This window comes from Carassius gibelio, chromosome B19 (assembly GCF_023724105.1).
Source record: "Carassius gibelio isolate Cgi1373 ecotype wild population from Czech Republic chromosome B19, carGib1.2-hapl.c, whole genome shotgun sequence".
Classification (NCBI taxonomy): Eukaryota; Metazoa; Chordata; class Actinopteri; order Cypriniformes; family Cyprinidae; genus Carassius; species Carassius gibelio.
The window spans coordinates 28,015,335-28,027,653 of NC_068414.1; the positions used below are offsets into that span (position 1 = coordinate 28,015,335).

The 12,319-nt window shown below is 35.6% G+C and overlaps 1 protein-coding gene across 1 annotated transcript; it reads right to left on the reverse strand.

Moving 5' to 3' along the window:
* Nucleotides 1-3,969: 3,969 nt before the first annotated feature.
* LOC127978774 (voltage-dependent calcium channel gamma-6 subunit) lies at nucleotides 3,970-11,998 on the reverse strand. Its single transcript, XM_052583671.1, has 5 exons — nucleotides 11,941-11,998; nucleotides 9,931-10,725; nucleotides 9,751-9,825; nucleotides 7,527-7,664; nucleotides 3,970-5,345 (listed from the first exon to the last, which is right to left on the reverse strand). Exons 2-5 carry the CDS (start codon nucleotides 10,328-10,330, stop codon nucleotides 5,125-5,127), a joined length of 834 nt encoding a protein of 277 aa, XP_052439631.1. The 5' UTR covers nucleotides 10,331-10,725; nucleotides 11,941-11,998; the 3' UTR covers nucleotides 3,970-5,124.
* Between the last annotated feature and the right edge of the window lie 321 nt (nucleotides 11,999-12,319).

Below are 12,319 nucleotides of genomic sequence, written 5' to 3' on the forward strand. Positions count from 1 at the left end.
AAGGGGGCATAAGCCCCGAATATTTTGTTACCTTGTCTTTCTCATAGAGCAAAACAATTAATCAGAAAAACAAATGTAGCTGCCGCGATTACCCAATCATGAGAAGTGCACATTGCATATATATATATATATATATATATATATATATATATATATATATATATATATATATATATATATATATACCCCATCACTCTCCTTCTTGCTCAAATAGCCCTTGATGCCTTCAGTGTGAATCTACAATTTTCATAGTCATGAAAATAAAGAAAACTCTTTGAATGAGAAGGTGTGTCCAAACTTTTGGTCTGTACTGTACATAACAAAAAAGTATGAAACAACTGAAAATACGTCATATTTATATTCTATACTGAGAGAGAGAGAGAGAGAGAGAGAGAGAGTGTGTGTGTGTGTGTGTGTGTGTGTGAGAGAGAGAGAGAGAGAGAGTGTGTGTGTGAGAGAGAGAGAGAGAGAGGAGAAATGTAACAAAGTTTAATGTTGTATGTAAACTGTGTTTGAGAGAGAGAGAGAGAGAGAGGAGAAATGTAACAGTTTAATGTATGTAAACTGTGTTTGAGAGAGAGAGAGAGAGAGAGAGAGAGAGAGGTGTTCAGAGAGGAGTCTGTTGGATGTTTAGCTGTTATTTGTTTTATGGACTCAATGTTGAAAATGTAAAACATTTCAAACACTGTTGGCAGAAGTGAAAAATAAATAATTTTAGGAAGTTACAATTTTGTTTGATTCCATGATGTATTTTACTGAACATGAGTATTTACAATGCAAATCCAAATTATTTTAACTTACTGACAGTTACTTATATCTTGTCTTTTAACTTTATTAAGATCAGATTCTGCAGGTAAAATAACAATATTAAGGTGACTTGACTTGGACTTGACTTGACATAGCTTGTGACTTGACTTGACTTGACTTGCCCAAGAAAAAAATACTTGGGACTTACTTGAGACTTGAAGGTTAAGACTTGAGACTTACTTGAGACTTGAAGGTTAAGACTTGAGACTTACTTGAGACTTGCACATGTGTGACTTGGTCCCATCTCTGCTGATTACCTCTGTAGTCCCATTTAGTCACTTGCTAGCAATCTCCTTTTTTAAGACACATCAATGATGTATTGTGTCATAGAATAAAACATGAAAATGTCTTGGCTTGTGTTCACCACAGACCTTATTTTAGGCATTTAACCAAAAACCCTATTAAAAAACATATTGACTTGCTAAAATGCTCATTTATGGGTTTGGCCTGAAAAAAATATGTTTATTTACAACTCCTTTCCCATGGCCTCATTTGGGGTTAACAAATAAAAAATACAAAAAATTACATGCACTATTAAGAATTTCACCTGCATCTCAAAAAAAAATTGAATATCATGAAAAAACATTTTTTTTATTGTAACTTTTTTTTTAAAGTGTAACTTTCATATAATCTCGATTCATTACATGTAAAGTAAAGGTTTTTGTTTGTTTGTTTGTGTTTTTTTTTTTTTTTTTTTTTTTTTTGATGATGATGATAAGAGCTTACAGCTCATGACAATCCAGTATCTCAAATTATCAGAATATTTCATAAAATCAAGCGCAGTAATTTCATGGTCAGCAGAAGTGCTTTTGGAACTGTGGGCAGGTGCTAAAGTCCTGCTGGAAAAGGAAATCAGCATCTCCATAAAGCTTGTCAACAGATGGAAGTGTAATGTGCTCCAAAATCTTCTGGTAGACGGGTGCATTGACTTTTGACTTGATAAAACACAATGACCCAACAACAGACGTCACGGCACCCAAATCATCACTGACTCCGGAAACTTCACACTGGACTTCAAGCAGCTTAGATTCTGCTTGGATTCAGCTTGGATTCAAGTGGAAAATAATGATTCACAACTGTGACGTAAGCTAGAGGCTACTAGCTATTTAAAGAAGCACGGTGTCACAAGAAAACAACACTAGTTATCTCGTGTGCTGGATTACCGGCAGCAATCGTTAGCTGGCTGAAGGTGTTTGAACTGTAAGTGCAGAGTTTTCAGAGGTCAAACCAACAAGGGCAGAGTTTAAAGATAGGCCCAACATAAACAAACTGTAACTCATCAGAAGATTTATTTGCCTTGTGGCCTGCAGATTTATCTAGGTCACACTGAAGGTAAAGACACCTGATATGTAACCAGAACTGAACTGAAGAAGTACATCCACACCACTGGTGTCAGTCAATATGTAGGGTGTAAATGAAACTAGTCATACCCATGGTCACTATTTTACGAGAGGCTTGGATGGCTCTGTAAAAGAGGGGAGCCGCACTTCTAATCCATGTTTGTGTTGCTTACATCCTCTGGAGCGCGATTGGCCACGCTCTAAATTTAGAGAAAGCAGAAGGGAGGAAATGAGATGAGTGGGATGAACAGGGAGATGGAAATCTGGAAGGAGGTCAAAAAAGAAAATGACATGTGTTTCTGTGTGACAGTGACTGAGAGAAACAAAGTAGGAAGGCAAGGTGGTTGATGTTTTATTCTTTATGATAAATTTGCATTAATCCAAGTCAGGAGAGGGATCGCGTTCACTCGATGACTGGCACACACTGTAATGCATATCAAGTGAGCATGCCAAACATTCGAAACGGATGGATGGAAATAGGCAATAGAATCTAGGCTTCGGTATGGATGTCATTTCACATATCTGACAAATACTGAAGTGCATGTGTAGTCTGCACATGTACAAGTGCTCCAATGCAGGAGAGATCAACAGCAGACAAAACACGAGTTAGCATAAGAATCAGCGCATCCACTCTTTTTTATGAACAAGGCATCGATATCACAGTTTGATTTGAGAAATTATAATATAATATAAAATCCATCCATTATCTGCTTATATTATATTATATTATATTATATTATATTATATTATATTATATTATATTATATTATATAAATCCATCCATTTTAAATATAATATAATATAATATAATATGCACAAAATTTAAATATCAAACTATTTACTTAAAATTCACTCAATATTTTATATCCAAAATTGTGCAATTTTTATTCAGTCAGATAATAAGATTTAGAATAAGATTCAATGCATTCACAGACCTTTATCAATCTTTATTTATAAATATGCACTAACATCACACTTTGATTTAATGCATTTGTTAAAATGCATGTGTATAGTAAGACCTTTGAAGTACACCTATATAGTATAATATAATATAATATAATGCACAAAATGTAAATATTTATTTAAAATTCACTCACAAGTATTTGAATACAAAATGTGCAAATTCCATTCAGTCAGTCAGTATTAAAAATCATGAAATTAGTCAGAACCAAAACCAGAAGTGATGATATTAATAACAGAACTACCAGAAACACAGAAAATATTGCTTAAATGGGAAGAATTCGTCCCTTTGCCAACGGGAAAAAAAGACTGAAAGGCAAATGGTCTGTTGAAAAATCCCAGAGTACATCATTGTGGTGCTGGATCACTGCAAACCTGCAAAAATACTTTCATCAAAACATTATTTTGTTTAATAAAAAGACTAAAACTGAATAAATAAATAAAATGCTCAAAGTTTGACTTTTAAACCAGTGCCTTCCTAGTTTGGATTTTTACATAATCTAGCCCAACTCAGTAGGAAAGCTATTTCTGTCATTCACCAGAGGCAGCCAGCAATGAAAGTTTCTCATTATTATGATCTGCTTTCCTCTAACACTTTCAATAACTGATTCTAGATCAGCATCAGTGTCAGTTTTCACAATGGGAAGCAGCAGGAGCAGCAGAAGCAGACGTTGGGGCTTTTAATTAGTGCTTCTGATTTCAATTCATCTCTTGCTGTCATCAAGCGACCACCTCCAGATGAAGAGGGCTGGTCAGAACCGGAGATGATTCAGCTGGGCTTTTCACTGGCACTGTCAGCTGCCAGACTAAAACCACGGATGAAAGCCAAAACCAGATTTTCATTAGAACTAGAAGACTGGAAGAATCAGGTAAGTTCCTTTTCAAAAACTAAACTGCCCTCTTTCTGAGAATTTGACAACATATTTCCAGTTAAAACCAACACCTATCTATTTCTCAGTATACTTTTGCAAATCAGCCAGCACATTTAAATTTGTATTCCTGTGAATAATCATCACTTTATTCATTATTTATTTACAATGCTGCAGTTTTCTCCAAAAATAAATCGAATAAAATAAATTGAGTGATCGTGTTGTTTTTCAAATATGCAATTCCACAACGTTAATAAGCAGTCAGTGTCGGCCAGGAACAGAATAAATTCACTCATGTATCTCAAGCAGATTTGTTATGGATTTCAACTGGTTCTCTTATTTCCCCCAGTGACGAGACATGAAGGCTGTTTTCCACATCACAAAGGAGAAAAGATCCATATGTTTTTTTGGATGTACAATACTTTAGTGCCAAGACCAAGTAAAAGCTTAAAAATGTCTGCATAAACATAAATATAAAAGCATGAATAAGCTTCATTTCTTTTACCTACAACAATAACAATCAGAGTTTGGAAACCCAGTGATGCCAATAATGACATTTATACCACAACTATATTTAAAGCACAGAATAACTACAGTATGGCTTCAGTATTAGACTTCTGTTTCCAAAATTATAGTCCTAGAGATATTAACTATTATAAGTTTACCTAAATTATACCTCAATCCTCATAAAATGTTAAATATAACAGTATTCAAAACCTCAACCTTTAAATGTAACAAGCAGTACATAACGCAACTGAAATATACAGAATCAAGTTTAACTAGGACATATGACTTATATCATTTAAAAACATTAAAATAACAAAAGGTATAGTTCAACCAATAATGAAATATTACACGAGCTTCCAAAACAATTAGCTTTTATCTTAATGTTATGAGCTTGTACTGTATGTACTGTATAATTATTTAAGGCCTTCCATCCTAATGATACATATACTCTACCAAAATGTCTGTCCCACTTCCTGTTACATTTCCAACAGCATCAGGGCCAACTTATGCACAGTATAATCACATTTCCAACCACTGGTTTTATATATTTATACCCAGATTCACCAGGATGTACTGTTGTTGTCTGTTCCACTTTATAAAGAGGCTTCAGTGCAAATCTGAATGAGAAGTCCTCCTCACCACTAGGTGTCACTGTTTTTCTTAGGTAAGCACTTTTCCCAAGGACTTAATGGAAGAGCAAGGAGCAGGAACAAGACACCGGAGACAATGACCAGAGCTCCAGCACAGCCCAAACACGTGACTGACCATGACATTTCATGATGTAGAGGTATGGACTGGTCACTGGCTAAGAAAGACAGCACTGATTGGTGGAAAACGATGAGGCAGAGGAAGATTAAGACACCTGTGGAGAGACAGAGGGAGAAAAGTACCTTCAGATGTATACAAACTAGTGCTGTCAAAATTAGCGCGTTAACGCATTCGATTAATTTGAAATATTTAACGCGTTAAAAAAAAATAACGCAATTAACGCGGTTGCAGTTTTTTTTTTTATTTCCAGTTGTGGCCTATGTGTGTTCAACGTGCAAAGAAATATGGATAAGACCAAGGAAGGACTTTTATGCGGAAAGTTTCAGTATAAAACTCTGCCGGATTACTCTTCAGTCTGCCACAAGAAACATTACTCTTCATTTAGTCTGCCACAAGAAACAGCAACATTAAAATCATGAACTCAAATGTCATTTAAAAAAAACAACAACAACAAAAAAAAAAACAATGACTGTAACAGTGCGTAAATCAGACCTTTCTGTAACGCTAACGTTAATAAGCTTAAATGAAAATAACGAAATAATTGTGTAGCGGAGTATTTTTTGTACACAGTGCCGCGAACTGTCAATCACCCCTGTACGCGTGCATCACTGTCCTCCTCAGCTGCAGCAACTTGCGCTCTCTCTCTTCATCAAGCTTTAAAACAAAAAGGGGACGAAAAGATCATATTGTCTTTGTGCATAGGCTATAGATTAATTAGATAAATGAATATCTAAATTTGTGCCTTGCCGTCTACGGTATTTTTTAAGAACTTAGAAAAAAGATGCTGCAGCCAATGAACAGCCGGCGGGGGCTGCAGGACGACTCAACCTCCGCAGACAGTTTTTAATGTTTATCAGACAATAAATACTCAAGATTTTGCTTTAGTATAACTCACAACGAGTTTCACACACCTTCTCCGGCCACGATGAGTTGTTGACACTTAACAGTGGGAAAAGCGACACATGTGCTATTCACTTGTATAACTTAAGGGTGAATGGGTAATGTAGTTTCTGCTCTGGATGGGATGAATTAGGAAGCTTGCATTGTGAAGGGCGCTCTGAAAATCGGCAGTGCAGGTAAAAGATTAAAACCTCTATTAAAACAGATGTCCAAATGAGCGTACCGGCTCACTTAAAGCACTGGCAATGACTATACTTTGGAATTTTTTTGCAGTCCACTTAGAATTCAACATGGAAATCATTTTTGTTTTTTATTGGCATTGATTGTTTTGAAATTCAAATGGTACTTACATGCCTGTGTTTTTATTTCTGTAATAAATATGGCTTTCAAGCCAACAGTTAATTTGGAGGATATTGATGATTTATTGCAGGTATGTTGTTTACATGAGAAAATCTGTGTTACAAGTTAAACAAAAATTCCAATAAACAATCATATTTCGAATTTAAATAGTTTCTTTGTCTTGAGTTTACATTAATTATTTACATTTTACATTTACATATCCAAAAAGTTTCAGTCTTTTAATTGCGATTAATCGCGATTAATCGCGATTAATTTTAAAAAATTGTGCGATTAATTAGTTAATTTTTTTTAATCGATTGACAGCACTAATACAAACTTATGTTGCTTGGCTTTTATTAGCAATCTGAATGACCCTGCAGCATTTGTGTTAGCATACATTGTTTGGCTAGTTTTGCTTTTGAAAAAAAAAAAAAACTTTTTTTGTACTTTGTGAAATTTCCTAAACATTTCTACACCATTTTTTTTTTATACGTGTTTAGCATAAATGACTGTTATAGGAGTGAACCAGCACTGAAATATGCATTTTAAAGAAACAGACAACCATAATAATAATATTAAAATCAGTGTATAAACTAATGTTCATGGTCAGTATGAGGTTTTTTAGTATTATTATTATTATTATTATTAACCTTTTTCAGCAATGATGCATTAAATAGAACAAAATGACAGTTTAGATGTTTATAATGATAAACAAAAATGCTAAACATCGATAAGAAAGGTTTCTTGAGCAGCAAATAATTTTTGAAGCATCATGTGACACTGAAGGTAACAGTAATAAATTACATTTTAAAAAAACATATTTTTATGCTAATAATTTTGCTGTTTAACTGTATTTCTGATCAAATAAATGCAGTCCTGGTGAGCATAAGACACTTCTTACCAACCCCAGACTTTTGAACACTGCTGTATGACGACTCATAGGAATGAACTTAAAGTCACTTTGGATAAAAGCATCATGTAAAATGCATTAGTAATATTTAGTTTAGAGGTGTTAGCCAGTGGCATATAATGTTACCTGACAGTATGAAGCAAACTGCTGCTGGCTTCAAGAAGAACTGAACACCTTTGCTTACTGCCATGATAATGCAGATAGTTCCCATCACCATCAGGAAAAGACTAATGATAGCAAACATGGCGGACGCTACGGTCAGATCTGATGGGAGAAGAGGAGTCTTAACAAACAGCTGGAATATGATGGCATCATGCACACATACGGAGCTGAATTAACATTTTGAACATGTTTGCTTTAAAGGTACACTCTATAAGGCTTCTTTGGTGCAGTTTTCTTAGGGCCCTATCTTGCACCCAGCGCAATTGACTTTGTACACCGACGCATGTGTCATTCCTATTTTGCACCCGCGCAAAGCGCGCTTTTCCCTCCACAGAAGCACGTCGCTAAACTAGTGAATGAACTTGCGCTCCCTGGGCGGTTCAGCGCAAAAAAGGAGGCGTGTTCCGGCGCAAACAATCCCTGGTGCTATTTTGCTGTTCCATTAAACAATTGCGCCACTGACCAGAAAAAACCTAGTCTAAAGTCAGTGGCGCGTTGCGCGTTGTTCATTATGCTATTTTAAGGGCGCAAGCTTGACCATAATGTATAGCGTGCACAACGCGCATACACTTTGCTCATGTAATCTACACAGATGCAACAGTTATTTTTGCAAATCATAAACTGTTACACTAAAAAAAAATATTAACACATGAGATGATGGAAATCATTGTGGTGTGCCACGAAGATGTGAAAAAATAGGCATAAATCTAGCTTACAAATTATTCAGGCTCATTGTAGTATAATTAAGGATCAGACCTGTTTGCCCAATAGTGGCAAGACATATAGGCTATGTAAGGACATCTGACAAATATGTTTGTCCGTCAAGAACCAGGAAAAAAATCGATGAAACAATTGTGGCTATTTCCTCCCACGCCTGTTTAACCTACGCAATTTTGGGTGGGTTTCTCCCATCCCCATACAACACAACTTTTCTCTCTTTCACTGCTCTTACAAGAACATCAGTCTCCTCGGCTGTGAACCGCTCCTGGCGTGCGCCTGGTAAATACGCCATAATAATAGCAATCCATAATGGAACTTGCGCACCTGCTTTTAAAGGGAATGTTGGATGACGCTCTGATTGGTTTATTTCACGTTACGCCCAAACCACACCTATGAATAATGAAGCTACTTCAGACCAACCCATTTTAGATTTGCGCCGGGCGCAAGAGCCATTTATCCCGCCGGGAAAATAGCAACAGCGCCGAGACCCGCCCACAAAGTTACTTGCGCTTCGCGCTTTGACACTTGCGTTTCAGATCGTTAAAATAGGGCCCTTAGACTTTATGATGACATGGATGTATAAATATGTATTCATTTCTGTGACTTCATACATCTTTTTGTCTACATACTGTATTTAGCAATAAATCTAGTTTTTTTTTTTCGGATTTCCTGAAATATCAACTTTGTGTTGTTGTTTTTAGGTGGTTTGTCTTCATGAATGGGCTGCCATTAGCACTCGGGTGAATGTTTTTCCTGTGGCTTTCAATTTGTACAGTAAGAGTACATCATTTTATTGACATTTCTTAAAAGTTAAAATCATTAACCTTTTGATTAGTACAGTATTACTGAGTGCACCTTTAAATATGTTTATACAAGTAATGTTCTTCAGAAAATTTGCTTACACTTTACAATAATGTTCAATTGGTTGAGAATTGGTTGAGAATGTAGAGCAATGTATTTTTTTACAATTTATTTCTACGTATGAACTTAATATATATATAAAGTTGTAAATATACAACTGTTCATTGTTAGTTCAGGTTAGATAAGGTCCATTAAATTATATTAACAGATACAAATTTTAATAATGTATTAGTAAATATTGGAATTATCACTTCTGAAAAGAAATGTATATATATATATGAACACATTTTTAATAGAGTGAATACACTGAATCCATTTTAGAGTTTTAAAGCAAACTTTAAAAACCTTAGAGTGGTTTGGCTCTTTTAAAGTATTTCAACTTGTCACTTGCCATGAAAATAGCCAAGGAAGCTGGCATGGAGTTAAATCTCCAATCAACCAATCATTTCTTCATTTTATTTCATTTTATTTCCATCATATTATTATACACCATCTTAGCTACCTATCATGTTTTGGTGAAAAATTCATATACGGGGTCAGCACTTAGGGGACAGACACATTAGTGCTACGGATCTAAAGATAGCGAGGAAGATGTGGGATGACTCACCCTTTTCTGGCGTTTTCTGAAATAGGACAATGTTCTCTCCAGTGGTGTAGAACTTAAAGAAGGTGCAATTGGATTCTATAATGGGATCCCAAAAGGTAATGTTATTCTGACAGATTATTCAGAATTCTCCTACTCCATTTGAGACATTTATTATTATTATTATTTAACAAAAGCTCTTACCTCCTTGAAAGTGCAAAGGCCCACAGATCTCCTTCTTTGGGTCCATATCTGATACCAAGAATGTCTTGGTACAGCATTTCCATAAGCCATAATGTGCTACCAGACAAGTCTGATTGTTGTAGAAGCTCTTGGATGGTTTAAGCTCCACCCAGAACTCTGTTCCCACCCCGAGCACAGTAAGCATGATGCTGGTTACAGCCATGAACAACGTCAGCTTGATTTTGCCCTCTTGGTTTTCACTAATTCCATCTCCAGAACTGGAGTGCGTTCTGTTTCGGTGTTTGCGTCCACCGCCTCGTGATCCCAAAAACCCTTCCAGCCCACCGGAAGGTTGGTGCACTCCTGGAGATGTATTCACTGTCCTTGCCTCTTCATCCGGCACAATGAACATGGACCACATGATTGATTTGCAGCTTCAGAGATCCAGACAAATGAATTAGAGGCTTAATTTGAAAGGACATTTAAGTCTTCTTGTTTGAGAAGTTTGAGGTCAAAATAATCCAATGGGAGGGCAAACAAAGACAGTCAGTGCTGAAGACGTCTGAGTTAGATTGATCCAGCGTGATCAGTCTGGGCCAGTCGAATGTGTTTCTAATGTAGGCTTCGTCAGAAGAAGATGTGGTTGAAGACCTTAATAATGGAGGTGTTAAGGCCAGCTGAAGGATGCTGGGAGCTGTAGGACAGGGAAGGGCATTGCCCATTCATACAAAGAGTGCTGCTGACATTGAATGCTAATACAGTTTGAAGATGTGAATGATGAGATGATGAAGTCAGGAGATGGTCAGGTTGCTTACTCTAAAAAAAAAAAAAAGAAAAAAAGATGTGAAACAGTGAATCAAACTTAAGCAGTTTTATAGAGGAAAATGTTTAACATGAGTAGAATTGGGTATCACCATATGCTAACGTGTATGTCTCAAGACGTATATCATAATTCAGTTTATTGCAGCATCATAATTGGATCAATTGGCCCAGTACTTTTTAAAATCAATCATTTGAATATAAGATATTTTAATGTTTTTGTTGATGTTGTTTTTCAAATTTCTTATGTGTCCTTAGAGCTTTACATGGATAGACCCCCCGCCCACCAAAAATACATTTTTTTTTTTCATTTTTCTTTTAAATTATTATAAATACAGAGCATATTTAGAGATAAGCCCCCTCCCCCAACTACAGAATTGTAGTGTGTTTGCAATTATAGCCTTAATTTAATTGATTAACAGTTTCAGTAAAGCAAACTTTTACATTGTTACAAAAATATTGTATTTCAAATAACTGCTATTTCAGATCTATATTTTGTATATTTAATCTAGATTATTTATATTCTACATTACATATAGTGTATATTTTTGATATTGATCCTGAAAATAAATAAGTACGTCACAACTTCCATAAAAAAACTTATAATAAGAAATTTTGAGCAGCAAATCATATCAGCATATTAGAATGATTTCTGACAGATCATGTGACAAGACTGGAGGAATGATGAAAAGATAGCTTCGCCATCATAGGATTAAGTAAAAAAAATTTTAATAAAAAATATAAAGTAATAATATTTCACTCTATATTTTTTTTATCATGTAAATGCAGCCTTGCTATGCATGCTTGATTTTCTAAGTAATGGTCTTACTGTAGCACCACCCGCTAAAAAAGTAAGCCATCTGTTTAATTTCTGATCATATCCAATAGTTTCAAAAAGAGTTTGGCACAGATTAATCAGAAAACAATGAGTGAGTTATTATACCAGCCGAGATATAAAAAACCACAGCATGTTTATGGAATAACAGGACATGCTAATAATGCCCAACAGTACAGGATATATAGTACTGTATATAGAGAGAAAAAACATCAATCATGACTTGTTGTTCAGGCATACCTTGTACCTATTATATTAGTAATAAAAAAAAATCACATAAGCTCCAGACTGAAACAAATGAAAGTTTTCTGCAATAAAAACAAATATTCTGACTTTTAATTGTACCTTAACAGTGCTGATAAAGGAGGTACTTTTACCGTAAATCACAAGAGCACAAACAAGCTTCTGACCTGTCGAGTGTTGAATACGTGTAGGGGGTTTTCTGGGAGATGGACAGAAAGTACATAAGAGAGGGAGGACGTCGATATGGCACAGGGGTGGGGGGGTTGTATGCTTCTGAAAAAGATCACGCCCATGTCCGGGCATAATGATATCAATGGTTTTTTTGGGGACGTTGGCACCGGGTCTGTTTCTGTCTGTCAATTGTTACTTCATGGCTGCTCTGGTGAGATTTTAAATGTGCGTCTCCATGTCAGCGTGATGTTTGTATCTTCTTGCGTCGCTATGTGTGTGAGTACGCGCATGAGCATTTCTTGATTCTATTTTAGAAAGCCACCTGTTAATGACATTAAAAAT

What these genes read in the sequence shown, in the direction of transcription:
- LOC127978774 (XM_052583671.1), bottom strand. Translation starts at nt 10,330, where the DNA reads ATGTGGTCCATGTTCATTGTGCCGGATGAAGAGGCAAGGACAGTGAAT. An exon ending in GCCTTTGCACTTTCAAGGAG is followed by an intron (nt 9,826 to 9,930) that starts GTAAGAGCTTTT and finishes ATCCCATTATAG; the next exon opens with AATCCAATTGCACCTTCTTT. An exon ending in TCAGAAAACGCCAGAAAAGG is followed by an intron (nt 7,665 to 9,750) that starts GTGAGTCATCCC and finishes TTCTCCCATCAG; the next exon opens with ATCTGACCGTAGCGTCCGCC.